General features: G+C 35.7%; 1 protein-coding gene across 2 annotated transcripts in view; it reads left to right on the forward strand.

The window, feature by feature from the left end:
• The window catches only part of SEMA3A (sema domain, immunoglobulin domain (Ig), short basic domain, secreted, (semaphorin) 3A), a 310,684-nt gene that overhangs the window by 176,148 nt on the left and 116,431 nt on the right, over positions 1 to 18,105 (forward strand). For both annotated transcript variants that reach the window (XM_006896140.1, XM_006896141.1), the window contains exon 5: positions 15,608 to 15,701. In XM_006896140.1, the coding sequence (XP_006896202.1) occupies positions 15,608 to 15,701 (94 nt within the window). The remainder of the gene's footprint in view (positions 1 to 15,607; positions 15,702 to 18,105) is intronic.

Raw genomic sequence — 18,105 nt, forward strand, 5'->3', positions numbered from 1 at the left:
ATCAAGACGTATCACAGTCAAATTCTCCAAAATTAAATATAAAGATGGAATAGTAAAAGCAATGAAAGAAGAACAAAGAGTCATCACAAAAGAGAATAAATCAGATTAAGCTTTCATTCTCAGCAGAAACCATAAAAGCAAGAATACAATTAGATAACATATTAAAAAAAAATGACAGCTGAGGGTCCGGTACCCATCCAACTGTCGATCAAATGTGAAGAAGAAATTTGGACATTTTCAGAAAAGGAGGAACTTAAGGAATTCCTGAAAACAAAGTCAACTCTATGAGTAATAGCAAGGGAAGTCCTTGACTGAGAGACACCAAAGGAAAACAGAAATCAACACAGCAAAATTACAACTATAAAACCTGTTCTGTAATTAATCACACAATGTTAATAGCTTAAGCACATCAATTAAGAGAGAAAGGGTAGCAGAATGGTTTAAAAACAAAACAAAACAAAACACCTCTCAAAACCCATCAATATGTTGTCAACAGAGAAACACATGACAAATGAGGAAATAGACTTAAAAATCAATGAATGGGAGGGGAGCTCTGGTTGCCTAGTGGCAAGGAACTGCAACTACAATCCCAGAGGCGCATGGTTCGAACCCACCAGATGCTCTGCCGGGGAAGGAGGGACAATCTCCTGTACCAGTCAGATCTGATTTGACGGCACACGCGCGCACACACACACACACACACACACACACACACACACACACACACAATAATAATAATTTAAAAAATCTTAAAAAAAATCAATGAATGGAAAAAAATATACCAAGCAATTGGCATCCACAAAAAAAAAGCAGGAGTGGCAAAGCTAACTAATCTCTGATAAAATAGACTTCAGGATAATTATAACCATAAAGATAAGGAAGCTCACTATATAATGATTAAAGGCACAATAGATCAAGGAGACATAACTTTGGTCATCTACAAACCAAAGGATAGACCTATGAAAGAATCAACTGTTAACAATTTTTCAAAAAAGAACTATACTGCACCAGTATAGTGGTAGGACACTTTAACACAACATTGTCACCAAAGGGCATGCCAACTCAAAAGAAACTAAACAAAGATGTTAAAGAATAAAACAATGCAATTAGCCAACTCAACCTTGCAGATGTGTTCAGGGCAGTGCACCCAACTAAAACTCAGTGTACTTTTCGTCAAGTAAGCATGATAGATTCTCCAGAACTGATCTTATATTTAGACTCAAAACAAGCCACAAAAATTAAAAAACAGTGAAATAATATAAATTATCTTCTCGGACTACAATGCCATAAAATGAGAAATTAATAATAAGAAGATAAAATATTTTTAAAAAATTACGTGGAAGCCAAATAACATCCTGCTAGAACACTATTGGGTTGTAGAAGAAATTAAAAAAAAAAAACAACAACAAAAAAAACCAACCACCATACTCAAAACAAATGAAAATACAGAATATTAAAACCTCTGGGATTAGCTAAGGCAGTTCTCAGAAGGCAAATAGGTCTTCCACAAAATTCTTCCTAGTTATGGCACTCAACAAAATAGGAATAAAATGGAATTTCCTCCACATAGTGAAAAGTATTCTCATTGGAGAAATACTATAAAGGCATTCCCCTTATGAACAGAGACCAGAGTCAGGTGACCACTATCACCACTTCTATTCATTATTATACTGGAGCTACTTATTATTTCAGTGAGATGGAAGGAAGAAATAAGAGGCATCCAAATTTGCAAAGAGATTATATGCAAACTGTTGTTATATGCAGGTAATATGATAATACACAAACACAACCTCCAATTACTGAACAAAACTACTTTTAGACCTAGTAGACCGATTTAGTAGAGCGGCAGGTTATAAGATCAATATACAGATATCATTAGGGTTTCTTTACAGTAGCAAAACACACGCACACAAAAGGAGCCTAAGACAGTAGTACTATTTACAATTGTTAAACAAATTTCAATATTTGAGAATAAACCTAACTAAAGACACACAAAAAAACTTCATATGGAAAACTACAAAACATCACTATGAGAAACAATAAGAGAACTAACTAAATGGAAACATATTTCCTCTTTTAAAAGGAGCCATGGCGACAAGGGGAAGGCCAATTTTGACTTCCACCCACTTCATATAGGGGAAGTATCCCTATAAATAATATCCATAGTACCAAATAAACAGCTTCGTGGTCTGACATGCCACTTCAAATACTTCTGAACTTATTTACACCAATTATTGGGTCCAATGTTTGTTTCAGTTTGGCTCACAGATTTTACTCACAGTTGTGGGTTTTCATTATGGAAATAGGTTGAGGAGTGAGTAAGCCAAAGAATTATCATAGAATGCAAGTCCACATTTAGTCCATAGTCCCAAAACACATTAGCAAGGCACAATTCCTCAATTAATGAAAGTCCAGGTTCAATTCAGCAGCACAGATGTACCTCTGGTTTCCTCAGTCATCCAGCAAACTTGATCTCAGAGCAGTTATAAGTTAGATTTTCCTTCAATTATTCAACAAAAAAAACCAAACTTTTGACTGTAGCTCTATCTCCAGGGTTCCTCTGGTTACACCTTGCCACAGTCTCTTCATACCAGTGCCACAGTCTCTTTACCCTCTCCCCACCAGCATCTTTCACAGTGTTGAAAGTGATCTATTATACTGGCCCCACAGTTGTTGATGATTTGTAGTAACATGTGTCTTCAGTTAAGGTAGCTAGAGACCATCCCCTAATGAGGGCTAACACAATGAATAGAAAAACCAATTTTCAAGGCTTCTGACACCACACCTGTTCATGGATAGGAAGAGTCAACATGGGTAAAATTGAAATCCTCCCAAAGCAATCTACATGTTTAACACTATCCAAATATAGATACCAAATTCATTTTTCCAAAGAGATGCAGAAGACAATCAGCAATTTTATTTGGCAATTAAAGAGACAGAGTAAGTAAAGCTCTTCTGAAAAATAAAGAGGCATAGCATTCTCTTATCTCAAAACCTACTATACAGTTGTAGTAACCAAAACAACAGAATATTATTAAAATGACAGACACATAGACCAATGGAAAAGAATAAAGACCTAGAAATCAGCCTATCTACCTATGGTCAACTGGTATTTGACAAGGAAATAAAACCTATTAAATAGGTGAATGGCACCCTCTTCAATAAATGGTGCTGGAAAAACTGGGCATCAACCTGCAGAAAGCTTAAGCAGGATCCATAAAATCAACTCAAAGTGGATAAGACACCTAGTGTGAAAAGGCAAGGTAATAATGGACAAGGTCTAATTGTGATTCATTTTCTAAAACTTAGTTCAGGAGAATGATTGTATGAAACACAATATGAATGAAGAATAGTGTTAAACAATGTATATAGAATTTGTAAGCAAACCAATTTAAAAAAAAAAAAGGATCATAAGAGGCAAAATGGAACCAATTTTAGAAACACAATCCTATGCCCATAAATTGGATTGTAAATATACCCAGAAATGCACAAGCAGGAGAAGATAAAATCAATGAATGAATGAAATCTTCTAAAAATGTAAGTCTCAACAGGGTGAGAAAAAAATAAATAGCAAGCACCCTACAGGCTGGGACAAAACATATGTCAATTACATCTCAGACAAGAGACCCATAAGGAAAGTGTAGAAATATTACAAGACCTCCCCCCTCAAAAACCAATCAAACAAACAAAAAACAAAAATGACTGATGACCCAATCACAAATTAAGCAAGAAAATTGGAAAGACTCTTAACAAAGGATAACACGCAGATACAGATGAAGTAATGCTCAAAATCAATGTCAGTAAGAGGTATACAAATCAAAAGAACAATGAGATACCACCTCATTCTAATAGCACTATCAGAGGCTAACAAGACATAAAAGTGAGAAATACATTTTGGAGAAGATGTGCAGAGATTTGTACTCTAATGCACTGCTGGGAATTGTTGAAAGGTGCAACCACTATGAAAAGCAATTTTGCATATCTTAAAAAACCTGAACAGAGACCCCGCATGAGCCTGACATTCCACTGCTAGGAATATACTCTAAGGAAAATAGAACTGAGACATAAACAGATATTCATATACCTATGTTAACAGAAACATTTTTTCATAATAATAAAAAATAAAGATAACCCAGATGCCATCAACAAACCAATGAACTAAGAAATTGTGGTACATTCACACAATGGAATACTATGCAACACTAAAAAACAATGACTTAATAAAATACTATATGACATGGGAGAGTTTAGTGAGTATTAGGTGAATGAACTAATAAAGTATTATAAGGACAAATAATGCTTATGACCATTATTTAAAAAAAAAAAAATAAACAAAGACCGAGCAACAAGAATAACTAGTAAGATGTGTTTAAAAGACCAAAAGGAGGAGACAGGGTGTAGAGGGCAAGAGGATAGAAAATGAGGAGGGGAAAATCATTAGGATAGAAAAATTTGGTGGGCATATGAGGGTATGTGTGAAGAAATTGGAGTGATCCAATGGGGAACTGAAAAGATGGAGTAATAGTAGACATATCTCAATGGTGACTGGTTTTATAAAGCACAATGTGAATGAAAAGAATAAAGGATAAATACTGTGTGATCTCACATATATAAAATGTCTAAAACAGAAAATGCAGAGATACAAGTTTATTGATGATGGATAGAGGCTGAGATGAAGAGTTATTGTTTAAGGCATATGGATTTATCTTTGGCGAGATAATGTTTTTTTAAATGGATACTGGCTATGGCTGCAGCACATCATGAATATGATAAATGTCATTGAATCGCACAATTAAATTGTGTTGAAATAGCAAGTAATATTTGTGATAAACATGAAAAAATAAAAATATATTAAAAAAACGCTCAGAAACTTACATATTAGTAGAATATTTATATACTGACTTTAAAACTCTTACAACTATACTTTTCCTTAAATTTATCATTTTACAATGAATAACATTTGCTTATAGATTCTTATTTATTTTATTGCAAAGAAAATTAAATTCTAAATTGATACTATTTATAATTATAGTTCAGTCTAAACTAGGGTTAAAATAATCAAAGCATAAAATTATACTTTCTTCATGTGGCATTACTATTTAAATTTCTCAGCAATCTTTAACAAGAGATCAGGGTTCCATTTCATTTATGTTGCTCTACAACGTGAATTGTTAAATAACTATTTCTGACAGACTGATTTTTTTGAAACTTATTATTAGTAATTATATTGCTTTGAAGAATCAAGGACTCTTAATAACTCTCAATTTTGAAACAACTATGGAAAAGAAAAATAGTGACATAGGGTCGCTATGAGTTGCAGGCGACTCGACGGCACATAACAACAACAACAACATGGAAAAGAAATCCATTTTATATACACTAGGAAACCAAATTTGGATTACTTGATTCATAGGGTGATTAAAGATGAAGTACATAGATTATGAAAAGGAAAATGCATTCTAAATAAATCTAAGTTCTCTCTCTCTCTCTCTCTCTCTCTCTCTCTCTCTCTCTCTCTATATATATATATATATATATATATATATATATGTGAAAAGATTAGCAAACAACAGAAGAAAGTGAAAAATAGTGATAGCTTCATATTATTACCTGATGTTAGAAGCTGCTTCCATAATTTTGCAGTTTGCTTGAGACCTCCGAAGACTTATAATTGTTTAAATTACAAGTGCTTAAATTATGGGTGCTTAATTGACTTTTCTGGATAGAAGAATCACTAGCCTTCTAGAATGTAAGAGGAGATTCTGACCTAACAGTAGTCGAGAAACATGAACTATGAGTTATAAGGATGCTAAGTGACTTGGCCAAGTAGCAACATACAAGATACAGTTGGTATATAACGAGAAGTTGTTCTTGCCTCCTACCCCCACAGTCTGTGGATATCATTTGTTACCTTCCCTTGCCTTTAAATCATCTCATACATCACTGTCAGTTTCTTTGTATTACATCACTTCTTTGATGCTATTGTTTTCCAACTAAAAATATTATTATGTCACTGACATCTTCTGAGTACAGGACAAATTGCTTTTTTTGGCAGAGAACATGTTCCAAAGTTTCTTTCCAAATTAATTTTTCATTCTTATCTTCCAATGTACTTGTATGTATTCTTCATTTGTATAAATATATAGTGTTATTCCTCAGATATGAATTCCTTTTCTTTTCTTTGATGATTTTGCTCATACCATTTCCTCCAGATTGAATAATCTAGTTCCTGTACTTCCTGTGCTACCTTACTGTGTGCCCCTCTGTCCTCCACATCTTTGTACATCCAACACCTGCACACACCATACCAAAAAGCAAATTAAGTCTTTCTTCATATTCTGAAACACAAAGTTATCTCTTTGTTTTGAACTCATATGGTTCCTGGTTTGTGATCAGGAAAGATGTATGTCTGGATTGTATCATTTCCTCATACCTATTCAATCTCTATACTAAGCAAATAATTCAATAAACTGGATTATTTGAAGAAAAATATGTTATTATGTTGGAGAAAGACTCATCAACAGTCTCTGTTATAGATATGGCATTCACTTGTTTACAGAAAAGGAAAAGACTAGAAATATTTATTACAGAAGATTAAAGACTACAGCCTACAATATGGATTACATTTCAACATCAAGAAAACAAAAATCTTCAGTACTGGACAAATAGATAATATCATGATAGATGGAGAAAAGGTTAAATTTGCCAAATATTTCTTTTACTTGGATCATAACTACCCTACTGGACAGATACAGATAATTTCCTCTGTAGCAGCTAAGTTCAGTTAGACAGTGTTCCAGTACTCTAGAGTTTACAGTCTAGATAATTTACATTCTAGATTTCAACTGTACAGAATACTGAGTTCATAATCACAGGGTCCCTAGAGAGAGGAAACTTGGCATTTGAATATAATAACAGTAGAAAAAAAACAAATCCATGAGCTTTTCCAGGAGAACTTATGTTGAAAACAGTGGTTTGTATGTCTTGGGTAAAGAACTCTGGTGGCCCAGTGTGTAAGAGTTAGACTGCCATCCCAGGAAGTAAGTGGTTCGAATCTACCAGCTTCTCAATGGGAGAAAGAAAGATGGACAATCTTCTTGAGTGTGATTTAGCCTCTGAAGGCCCAATGGCAGTTTGGCTATGTGTCAGATCTGATTAGATAAAAATGAGTTTTAATTACGTTTTTAGTGGTTGCCATTTTGTCTTTGTAGATTTAGGGTGTCTATTTAGGAATATTATGCAGATGACACAACTCAGCTTGCTGAAACTGGAGGAGGACCAGAATCACTTTCTGCAGAAGATCAAGGAATGCAGCCTTCAGTAGGGATTGAAGCTCAACATCAAGAAAACAAAGATTCTCACCACAGGGCCTATTTGCAGCATTATGATAGACGGAGAAGAGATTGAGATTGTTAACAGCTTTAGTTTGTTTGGCTCCACCATCAACACTCTTGATACCAGCAGTCAGGAAATTGAAAGATGAATTTTATTGGGAAAGTCTGCTGTCAAAGACATCTCCAAATTACTGAAGAACAATGATGTGAGTCTGGAGACTAAGGTGTGCCTAATCCAGGCCATAGTCTTCACAATTGCTTGCTATGTGTCAGAGAGCTAGGCATTGACTAGGGGTGATAGAAAGTGAATTGATGCCTTTGAGCTGTGGTACCGCGCAAAAGTCTTGAATATACACCAGGAGAACAAACAGGTTCATTGTAGAGAGGGTGAAACCAGGATGCTCTTTGGAGGCAAGGATTCTGAGGCTTTGTCTGATGTACTTTGAGCATGTTGTAAGGAAGTGCTAGTCTTTGGAGAAGGACATCATGCTTAGAAGGGTGGAGGGACAAAGAAAGAGAGGGAGACCATCGATGAGATAAATTGATTCAGTGACTGGGGTTAGAAGGGTAGGTGTGTCAGAGACAATAAAATTGGTACAGCATACAGCATATTTCAGGGCTGTTGTACATATGGTTGTTATGAATCACAAGCAACTCTACAGCACATAAAAACAACAATAATGTTTAGGAAATGCAATATCTGGATAAATTTGGTCCTTTCGGCAAAGTGTACTGTGCCACAATACTTGCTGTGAGATCCAAAGAGTTTTTGCTTTTGCTGAAGCCAATACTTTATACCATTGATCATCCCCCACCCTCCCTTGCTTCTGTGTAATCCAGATATTTACAAAGGAGTTCTGATCAAGAAAATTGTAATCCAGATATTTACAAAGGAGCTCTGATCAAGAAAATTGTAATCCAGATATTTACAAAGGAGCTCTGATCAAGAAAATGACTTTAGGAATGTCTGAAGAATTCTTTTAGGAAGTGACATTTTAATTTTTTTTTCTTGAGAAAGAAAGCTCAACTTGAAGTTATGACTTGATGATGTGTGCTGGGAGGAAGGACTGTTTGGGTAGAAATGATAAAGAGCTGACACATATTTTTTGTATATGTAATTTATAGTTTGGTTTTGGTATTGCTTTCTGTAATACCTCACCAGTAAAATGCTATCTATCCAATACATACAAGATTTCCTTCTCCTCCTCTTTAAAAAGCAAATACCAATTATATTTTTATAATTTAAAAGAAACTAATATTGGAACTATGATATTTAAATGTATTACTTGGACAAGATTGAGATTTAGGAAATGTATTGCTATGATTTCACCAATCATTTATAATTTACTAATCCTTAGGTTAGACATTAACAAAGTTATTATTTCCTCTAATGCCTTACCTCACCACAGTCTAATAATAGTCAGGAAATCCAAAAGACAAAGGGGAAAGAGTAGTCCTGAAAGCTAATAATAATCACTGAAAACTGATGTAACTCTGTAATAAAATATGGCACAGTAACATGTATAGTAGCTGTTAAAGCAATTAGAAACCATGCATCTATATTTCTTTTCAAATGTGTTACTAAATAAAAACTTGTACAGATTGGTAAGAGATATTAGGCATATGGGTCAATTGTTATTTTGTTTTTTAAAATATTCTGTTTTATTACTTATATATGTGATTTAATAACCTTCTAAAACAGAAAATCATTGGGCAACAATAAGATTTAGAAAAATCTTCCACATAGGGCCAGACATGATCCCAGTTGTACATCAAAAATGGTCACAGTTACAATATAATATTCTTTACAAAGTGTGTTTGGAAATGACTCAATAGAATTAATCATAACAAGTCTTTCCCACTATGTTCAGATATGGAAACAGTAACATACATATTTTCCTATCACTTACGATAATTTTGTGAGAGTGTAATAAACTAGATTTTCTTTTTTTACTATACAATATTGGTACAGTTTCCATTTTCAATTGTAGTGTAAATTTGTGAGTTTCTCATTAAAATCTGCTAATAGATATTAAGTTCATTTAGAAAGAAAAATCACATATTAAATATATACATTAATGTTGTTGTGTACTGTCGAGTAAAGCTTGACCATAGCCTAGCCTTCTGGTGGGTTTTCAGACACCGTTAATTATATGGGAGGAGATTGCCCATCCTTCCATGAAGGAGATGATGGATTCAAACCCTGTACCTTCTGGAATGCAGCCCAGCTTATTGCCACTAGGCTACCAGAGCTCCTTAAATATATATACGTGCACCTAAGAGTTTTCAATTAAAGAAAGGCTTTCATCAGGATTTTAGTCTTTCAAAAGAATGACTCAACAGAGAGGGGGGGAGATTTTCTCTTTCCCTCTCTCCCTCTCCCATTCCTTTTTCCTCTTCCTCTCCCTTTCTCCTCCCTCTCTGTTGTTGTTATTGTTATGTGCCTTCCAATCATCCGTGAATCATAGCAACCCTAGGCACAACAGCCCTAAACCCTGCTCTATCCCATGCCAATCTTCTTGTCTCCGACACACCTACCGCCATTACCCCTGTCACTAAATCAATCCATCTCTCAAGGGGTCTTCCTCTTCTATGCTATCCTTCCACCCTCCGAAGCATGACATCCTTCTCTAAGGACTGGTTTCTCCTTGTAACATGTGCAAAGTATGTCAGATGAAGCTTCAGAATCCTTGCCTTCAAGGAGCAGCCTTGGTTTCACCCTCTCCAAAATGAACCTCTTTGTTCTCTTAGCAGACCATGATATAATCAATACTTTTCTTCAGCACCATAGCTTAAAGACACCAATTTTCCTTTTATCATCCCCAGTAATTGTCCAGCTCTCTGATGCATAGCAAGTGATGCCAAAGACCATGACCTGTATTAGGCGCACCTTAGTCTCCAGAGTGACACCATTGCTCTTCAGTACTTTAAAGAGGTCCCTGACAGCAGACATTCCCAATGCAATACATCTTTTAATTTCCTACCTGCTGGTGCCAAGAGTGTTGATTGTGGAGCCAAGCAAACTAAGTTTTTATAATCTCAATTTCTTCACCATCTATCATGATGCTGTCAATCAGCCCAGTAGTGAGAATCTTTGTTTTCTGGATATTGAGCTTCAATCCATATTGAAGGCTCCAGTCCTTGACCTTCTGCAGTAAGCGCTTCAGATCCTCCTCAGTTTCAGCAAGCAGGGTTGTGTCATCTGCTTAATGCAAATTGTTGATGAGTCTTCCTCCAATGGTGATACCACATTTCTACTCATAGAGCCCAACCTCCCAGATAATTTTTTCTGCATATATATTGACTGGGAGAGATATATATTATCTATATTTGTTCACCTTCAAAAGAAAGGTAACCCAACAGAGTGTGGAAACTATAGAACAATATCATTGATTTCAAATGCAAGCAAGATTCTGCTGAAGATTATCCAAAAATGAGTGGAACAGCACATCAGCAGAGAACTGCCAGAAGTCCAGACTGGGTTTAGAAGGGGTCGTGGTACTAGGGATATTGTAGCTGATGTTAGATGGATCTTAGCTGAAAGTAGGGAATACCAGAGGAATGTCTATCTGTGCTTCATTGATTTTGCAAAGGCATTTCACTATGTGGATCATAACAAACTGTGGCTGACTCTGAGAAGAATGGGAATCCCAGAACACTTGATCGTGCTAATAAGAAACCTATACTTGAGCCAGTAGGCAGTCATCACAACAGAGCAAGGAAACACTGCATGGTTCAAATTAGGAAGGGCATAGGCCAGGGATGTGTCCTGTCTCCATACCTTTTCAACCTGTATGCAGAAAAGATCATCTGGGAGACTGGGCTCTGTGAGGAGAAATGTGGCATCAGGATTGGTGGAAGATCTATCAGCAATCTGCGTTATGCAAATGACACAACCCTGCTTGCTGAAACTGAGGAGGATCTGAAGCGCTTGATGCAGAGGGTCAAGGACTGCAGCCTTCAATATGGATTGAGGCTCAATGTCAAGAAGACAAAGATTCTCACCACTGGACCAACTGGCAGTATCAGGATGGATGGTGAAGAGATTGAGATTGTTCACCGCTTTAGTCTGCTTGGCTCCACAATCAACACTCTTGGCACCAGCAGCCAGGAAATTAAAAGACGCATTGTGATGGGAAAGTCTGCTGTTAAGGACCTCTCTAAAGTACTGAAGAGCAATTGTGTCTCTCTGGAGACTAAGGTGTGTCTGAATCAGGCCATGGTCTTTGCAATCAACTTGGTATGTATCAGAGTTGGGCAATGACTAGGGAGGACAGAAGGAGAATTGATGCCTTTGAGTTATGGTGCTGGAAAAGAGTATTGAATGTACCATGGACTGCTAAGAAAACAAACAGATTCATCCTTTAGAGGGTTAAACTGGGCTTCTCCTTGGAGACAAGGATTCTGAGGCTTCATCTGACATACTTTGGTTATGTTGTAGGAGAGACCAGTCCTTGGAGAAGGCCATCATGCTTGGAAGGGTGGAGGGAAGGCACAGGAGGGGAAGTCCCTCTAGGAGGTGGATTGATTCGGTGATTGGAGTAATCGGGATGAGTGTGTCGGAGACAGTGAGATTAGTAGAGGGCAGAACAGAGTTTAGGGCTGTTGGACATGGGGTTGCTATGAGTTGCAAGCAGCTCGACGGCACATAACAACAACAATATACAACATATAGACACAAAAGGTATGGAGATAGGAGACATCCCTGGTGTACACCCTTCCAATTTTGAACTAAGCAGTGTTTCCTTGCTCTGTTCTGACTACTGCCTCTTGGTCCAAGTATAGGTTTCATATAAGCATAATCAAGTGTTCTGGGATTCCCATTCTTCTCAGAGTCAGCCATAATTTGTTATGATACACACAGTAAGTGCCTTTGTATAATCAATGAAACATAGATATACATTCGTCTGGTATTCCCTGCTTTCTACCAGGATCCATATAACATTAGCTACAATATCCCTAGTACCAGGACCACTTCCAAACCCAGCCTGCACCTCTGGCGATTCTCTGTTGTATAATTTTTGACAATATAGGAACATTTTATAACTATTGCGAGAAATTTTGACCAGTATAGGAAAGGATTGTTCTATTTTAGCAACTAAAAGACAATTTTGAGGATATATTAAGCATGTTTTAATAAATTTTCATGATAAAATTTTTATCTTTCTTTTACAAATTAGGATTTTTAGTGGCTAGAGAGTTTAGGGACTTACTGAGACTCAGAGCTAGTAAGAGGCAATACTAGGCACAATATTTGCTTTTGTCCTATTTCAACACCCTTAGACTTCATTTATTGTACAGGCAGCAGGCCTGTGCCTTACACTAAAAACAGTTGTATGTAAGAAATGTTGTTATAGTTTTCTATCCATAAACCAAAGTTTATATATTCCTGGTCCCCATCTCATTAGACTAAAAAAAGAAAATTCAATTTGCTTTACACCTCTTTGGAAATACAAGAATGTAGAATTACATAGTAGGTGCTCAAGATTGAGGCACATGGAGATTTAAAGAAAAGAAGTTATATATAAGTAAATTAGGCAAAGAAAGGAATTTTTATCTTGGGGTTGAATGAAAAGGAGGAAAGGAAAAGAGATCAGCTTTGAACACCACCATGTTACTCCACCATAACAAAAAAAGGGTTTTCACCTTGTTTTGAACCATAATTGATATGCTTAACCTCTCTTCCTGTGAAGTCTAACCTTTTACTGTGTAAATCAAATACTACATAAGAGTGGAAATAGTACTCATCTATCTTGACATTGTCAATTACCTTGGTCATATGATCCCGGACAGAAAGTGTCTCATATTTTAAGGTTGTCTATTTTTGTTACTTTTGTAAAACATCTAATGAGTAAAATAAACTTGTAATGTTTATGTTTTCAACCATACCACCACTTCTTATAGTATTTCCTCTAACCTGTAAGAAGTAATCATATACACAAATTTTAATGATATTTTCTGTGACTTATGGCAGAAGAATGTAGGTCTTCTACTGGCATACTTACTGTTTACTGTTCTTTAATCAAAATACCTCTAAGTCATTCTTAAAATTATTTTGTGTGCTTTACTTGGTATATTTAAGTTTCACATTAACGTTTTAATATATAAGCACCTGTCCTAAGTTTTTATTTGCACTTAGGTTTGAGTTTGCTGACAAGTAAGTTTCCTTAGATAATTTTTTTATATTGTGCTAGGACAATTTAAAAAAATAAAATTCTGTTGACTATTCATTATGTTCTATTTTAGTGTTAATAATAGTTTTCATGTGCTGTCAAGTTGAAACTGACTTGACTTCCCAATGGGTTTTCAAGGGCTATAAATTGTACAAGAGGAAATTGTCCTTTTTCCCCCAACCCCGGAACAGTTGCTGGATTTTAACTGCCTGAGTTTGAGTTGATGGTGCAACTCCTTGACCAGTAGGCCACCAGAGCTCATTAAGAGTTGTTTTGTACTGTTGAGTTGGAGCCAACCTATAGCTGACCCTCCAGTGGGTTTTCAGAGGCAGTAAATCACACAGGAGGAGATTGCTCGTCTTTCTCGCACAGAGTTATTGCTGGATTTGAACCAATTATCTTTAAGATTGCAGCACTGCTTCTTACCTCTAAGACATCAGAACTGCCTCCTTTAATAGTAGTGGCAGTAATAAAATATATTGCATTTGTATTTTGTTCTACTGGTTTAAGACTGTTTCATCTGAACTCTTAAATTCTTACACTAAACCTGTGAATTTAAATATCCTTAAGTGCATGAACTTTTAGCAACTTGAGCCACCCATATATTAAACAGTGAGTAAAAAGCCAAAACTAATAATTGCCCATTTTGCCTGGTATTTAGTTCACTGTCCTTCCCATTACAATTTATCACAATTCTGAGAAAGCCCATAAATTAATATACAATGTAAGTTTTAGAACTATGCCAGGCACTATCATTGCTGAAGGATACCTAATTGCCAAACACTTAATCAATGCAAGGAAAAGATAGAATGCATAATTCTCACTGACAGTAATAAAAATGGAAAACACTTTTAATTTGCTTCCTTTTTGCTTTTTCTCCCTAACTAAAATGAGATATAAGACTCATAATTTGAAACCATGCCATTAATTCCATCAGAAATATTAAATATTAAATAAAGTGATCCTTATTGACTATAAAATGAACATCTTTTACTATTCTAAGATAGGAGATACTTTTATGTGAACAGTAAAGACATTAAAATGGGGGAGGAGAAAGGGATTTTATTTTCATCCGGAAAAATTATACATATGCAGACCTAATTATTTCCCACAACACCTGGTTTTCAAAAGTATGCCCTAAAACACCTGATTTGCTACACTGTCACATAGTGATTATAGAAGCTAGGCTACAGCAGGAAGGTAGATACATTTTTACCTCAGGCGTGAATTAAATCCTATCTTCATCCAGGCTGATGTCACAATACTTTCGTGGACACTTTCTATCTATGAGCATGTTTATTATTTCATTTATAGTGAAGATGCTATTATCATTTCTGGGTACTTATCTTCAAGTAAGCCAACTTCCCTTTGATAAAAATGTGTCACTGACGTACTTATTGTTCCAATGACACCAGCTCCAGGCAACCTCCCACAGTATAAAGTTTGATATTTCCCACAGGGAGGAAATAACTGAGGCTAGTTCCAGATGCCTTGCTACATGCTTTTGTGAGTAACTCCTAAGTGCTTGAAAAGTATACAAACACCAAAGTATAAGGAAGACAGAGTGAAGGAAATGATTGCTATGATTTTTTAGTGTTTTCTTTTAGAAAATGAAAGTGAGGTAGTGTTGGTGTTTGGTTTTTGTTTTTTCTGTTATTTTGTGTGGGTTTTTTGTTTGTTTTTACTGACATCCTATATAGTGAATGGCTACTTTTGTTCTTTATATGAAGAGAGAAAAGGAGTAATTTTATCTAAATGTTGAGTTTTTCCTTCAAGGACTGCTAAGATAGTTCATGACATAACTATGTGAAAAAGTGACCTCGCTCTACTCTTATCATGACTGTCTATTCTTTAGAGTTCATTTACACATGGAGACTTGCAACATCCTGTCCTGAATACTACCAAAATCACTGGACTAGCTCGATATTTGGCTAATGACACCATAGTGTTAATCCTTTAAATGCATTTTGTCATCCATAAAATTTACACAAATAAAGATAACCCTTGCTATTCAACACACTCAATTTTTATTTTTTTACTAACAAATTCAACATACTTCCTTTTATAAATCAGTTCAAGGCTTATTTTTCTTATCAACAGGATAACATTTTTAAACTGGAAGATTCACATTTCGAAAATGGTCGTGGGAAGAGTCCATATGACCCTAAACTATTGACGACATCTCTTTTAATCGGTATGTATCACAAGAAGTTAAACAGTGCATTTTCTAGATCTCATAATCAGTTTGTATGTTATTTTAATTGGTTTGTATCAACAAGAAGTTAATGCTTTTTCTATAGCTCATAATCAGCTTGCATGTTCTTCCCCTCCTCCCCCCAAGATTTTACCTTATTTATTTTAAACTACTTTAAATTCTGCTATTCTGATTGGGGTGAGATGATATCTCATAGTTGTTTTGATTTGCATCTCTCTCAGAGCTAGGGATTTTGAACATTTCTTCATGTGCTTGTTGGTCATCTGAATGTCTTCTTTGGTGAAGTATCTGTTCATATCCTGTGCCTGTTTTTCAATTGGATTATTTATCTTTATCTTGTGGTGAAATCATCTCACCCCAGACAGAATAGCAAAGTTTAACAGAACAGCAAGCAACAAATGCTGGCGAGGTCATGGAAAAACTGGAACCCTTATTCACTGTTGGTGGGAGTGTAAAATGGTGCAACCACTGTGGAAGGCAGTATGGCGCTTTCTCAAAAAGTTGCAAATAGAGATATCATTTGACCCAGCATTTCCACTACTGGAAATACATCCCAAAGAGACCATAACTGACATCCAAGCAGATATATGCAAACCCATGTTTATCGTGACTTTGTTCACAATAGCAAGGAGTTGGAAACAACCCAGGTGCCCATCAACAAACGAATCGATAGAGAAGCTGTGGTATATTCACACAATGGAATACTAAGCTGCATTGAAAAACAAGGAACTCATGCAATATTATTCAAACGGGTGAGCCTGAAGGACATTATTCTGAGTGAAATATCTCAGTTTCAAAAGGACAAATATTGCATGGTGTCACTGCTGTAAAATGGGAAAGACTGAGAAAAACTGGATAAATTGTATACTGCACTGAAACAGATGAGGGAGTGAATCATTTAAAAGTGATGTATGATAGGGTATTATGGTTATCATAAGAGTCTACAATTAAGTTTGCATAGTGGAATGTACTTGGGGCGGTGGGAGGGGTGTGGGGGGATTGTTTACCAGGGAGGGAGTGTTTCTTTTACTTTTCAAAGAGAGGAGCGAACTGGGGGCAGGTGGGGGAGGGCTGGGTGGTGAGAGACGTGCAGCAATGAATGAATGGAAATCCAAAATCTCTATAAATGTTCATTAAAATTATTAATAAAAACCCCTACTTTAGGAGTACATCAGTTGTGATATGCTCAAATATTTTGAAAATGGAGAAGAAATACTCAAAGTTATTTTGACCATCTCATGATCCAACCTATGATACTTTTTATTAGGAATGCTTAAATATAATAATTTTTGAGTGACCTGCTTAATTACTATATATCACTACTTGAACTTTAGAACTTTTGCTTTCTGAGAAGATATTTTGGTTTTCATTTCATGAAAGAAGCATTTAAGAAGGAAATTCTGACAAGTGAGGAAGAATGAATGAAAGATACTGTATTAATTGAGTTCAATTTGTAGATCAAGTTTTCCCACTCTCAATATTTACAAAATTTAGCATAGGAAGTCATAGAAGCATATAATTTACAGAGACCTATTGCATTACCTTGTGTTGACTCATATAAAAACAAGAAGAATAATGGAACACTGCAAGGTTTTAAATCAGGAAAGGTATGCATAAGATTATTATCCTCTCCCTATACCTGTTCCATATTTTTCCTGAGCAAATAAATTGAGAAACTGGACAATATGAAGAAAAATGTGGCATCAAGATTACAGGAAGACTTTAAAATTTGATACAATTTTGCTTGCAGAAAGTGAAGAAGACTTGAAGCACTTTCTGCAGAAGATGAAAGACTACAGCCTTCAATACAGACTACACATCAAGATTAGGGAAATAAAAGTCCTCAGCATTGAATTAATGGGTAACATCATGAGAGAAACAGAAAATATTGAAGTTGTTAACAATTTATTTCCTTTACTTAGTTAGATCCACATTGAATACCCACAGACGTAGGACAGTGTTCAGATCTTTTGTTCATAGGGTTGCTATGGATTGTACTCTACTCGAAGGCACCTAACACACCAATAATATTTAGACTAAGGAAGTTTAAATGTGAGAGAATTTTAGTCTATAAAAAAGAAAAATTAATTTTTAATTATTTCACTACCCTTGGATATTGGATATTGGTACCAGGGATATTGTAATTGATGTTAGATGGATCTTAGCTGAAAGCAGAGACTACCAGAGGAATGTCTATCTGTGTTTCATTGACTATGCAAAGGCATTTGATGGTGTGGATCATAAGAAACTATGGCTGACTCTGAGAAGAATGGGAATCCCAGAACACTTGATCATGCGAATGCGAAACCTATATTTGGACCAGGAGCCAGTCGTCAGAACAGAGCAAGGGAAGACTGTATGGTTCAAAATTGGGAAGGGCGTA

The sequence above is a fragment of the Elephantulus edwardii genome, unplaced genomic scaffold (genome assembly GCF_000299155.1).
Source record: "Elephantulus edwardii isolate Elephantulus edwardi_28Jun2011 unplaced genomic scaffold, EleEdw1.0 scaffold00183, whole genome shotgun sequence".
NCBI lineage: Eukaryota > Metazoa > Chordata > Mammalia > Macroscelidea > Macroscelididae > Elephantulus > Elephantulus edwardii.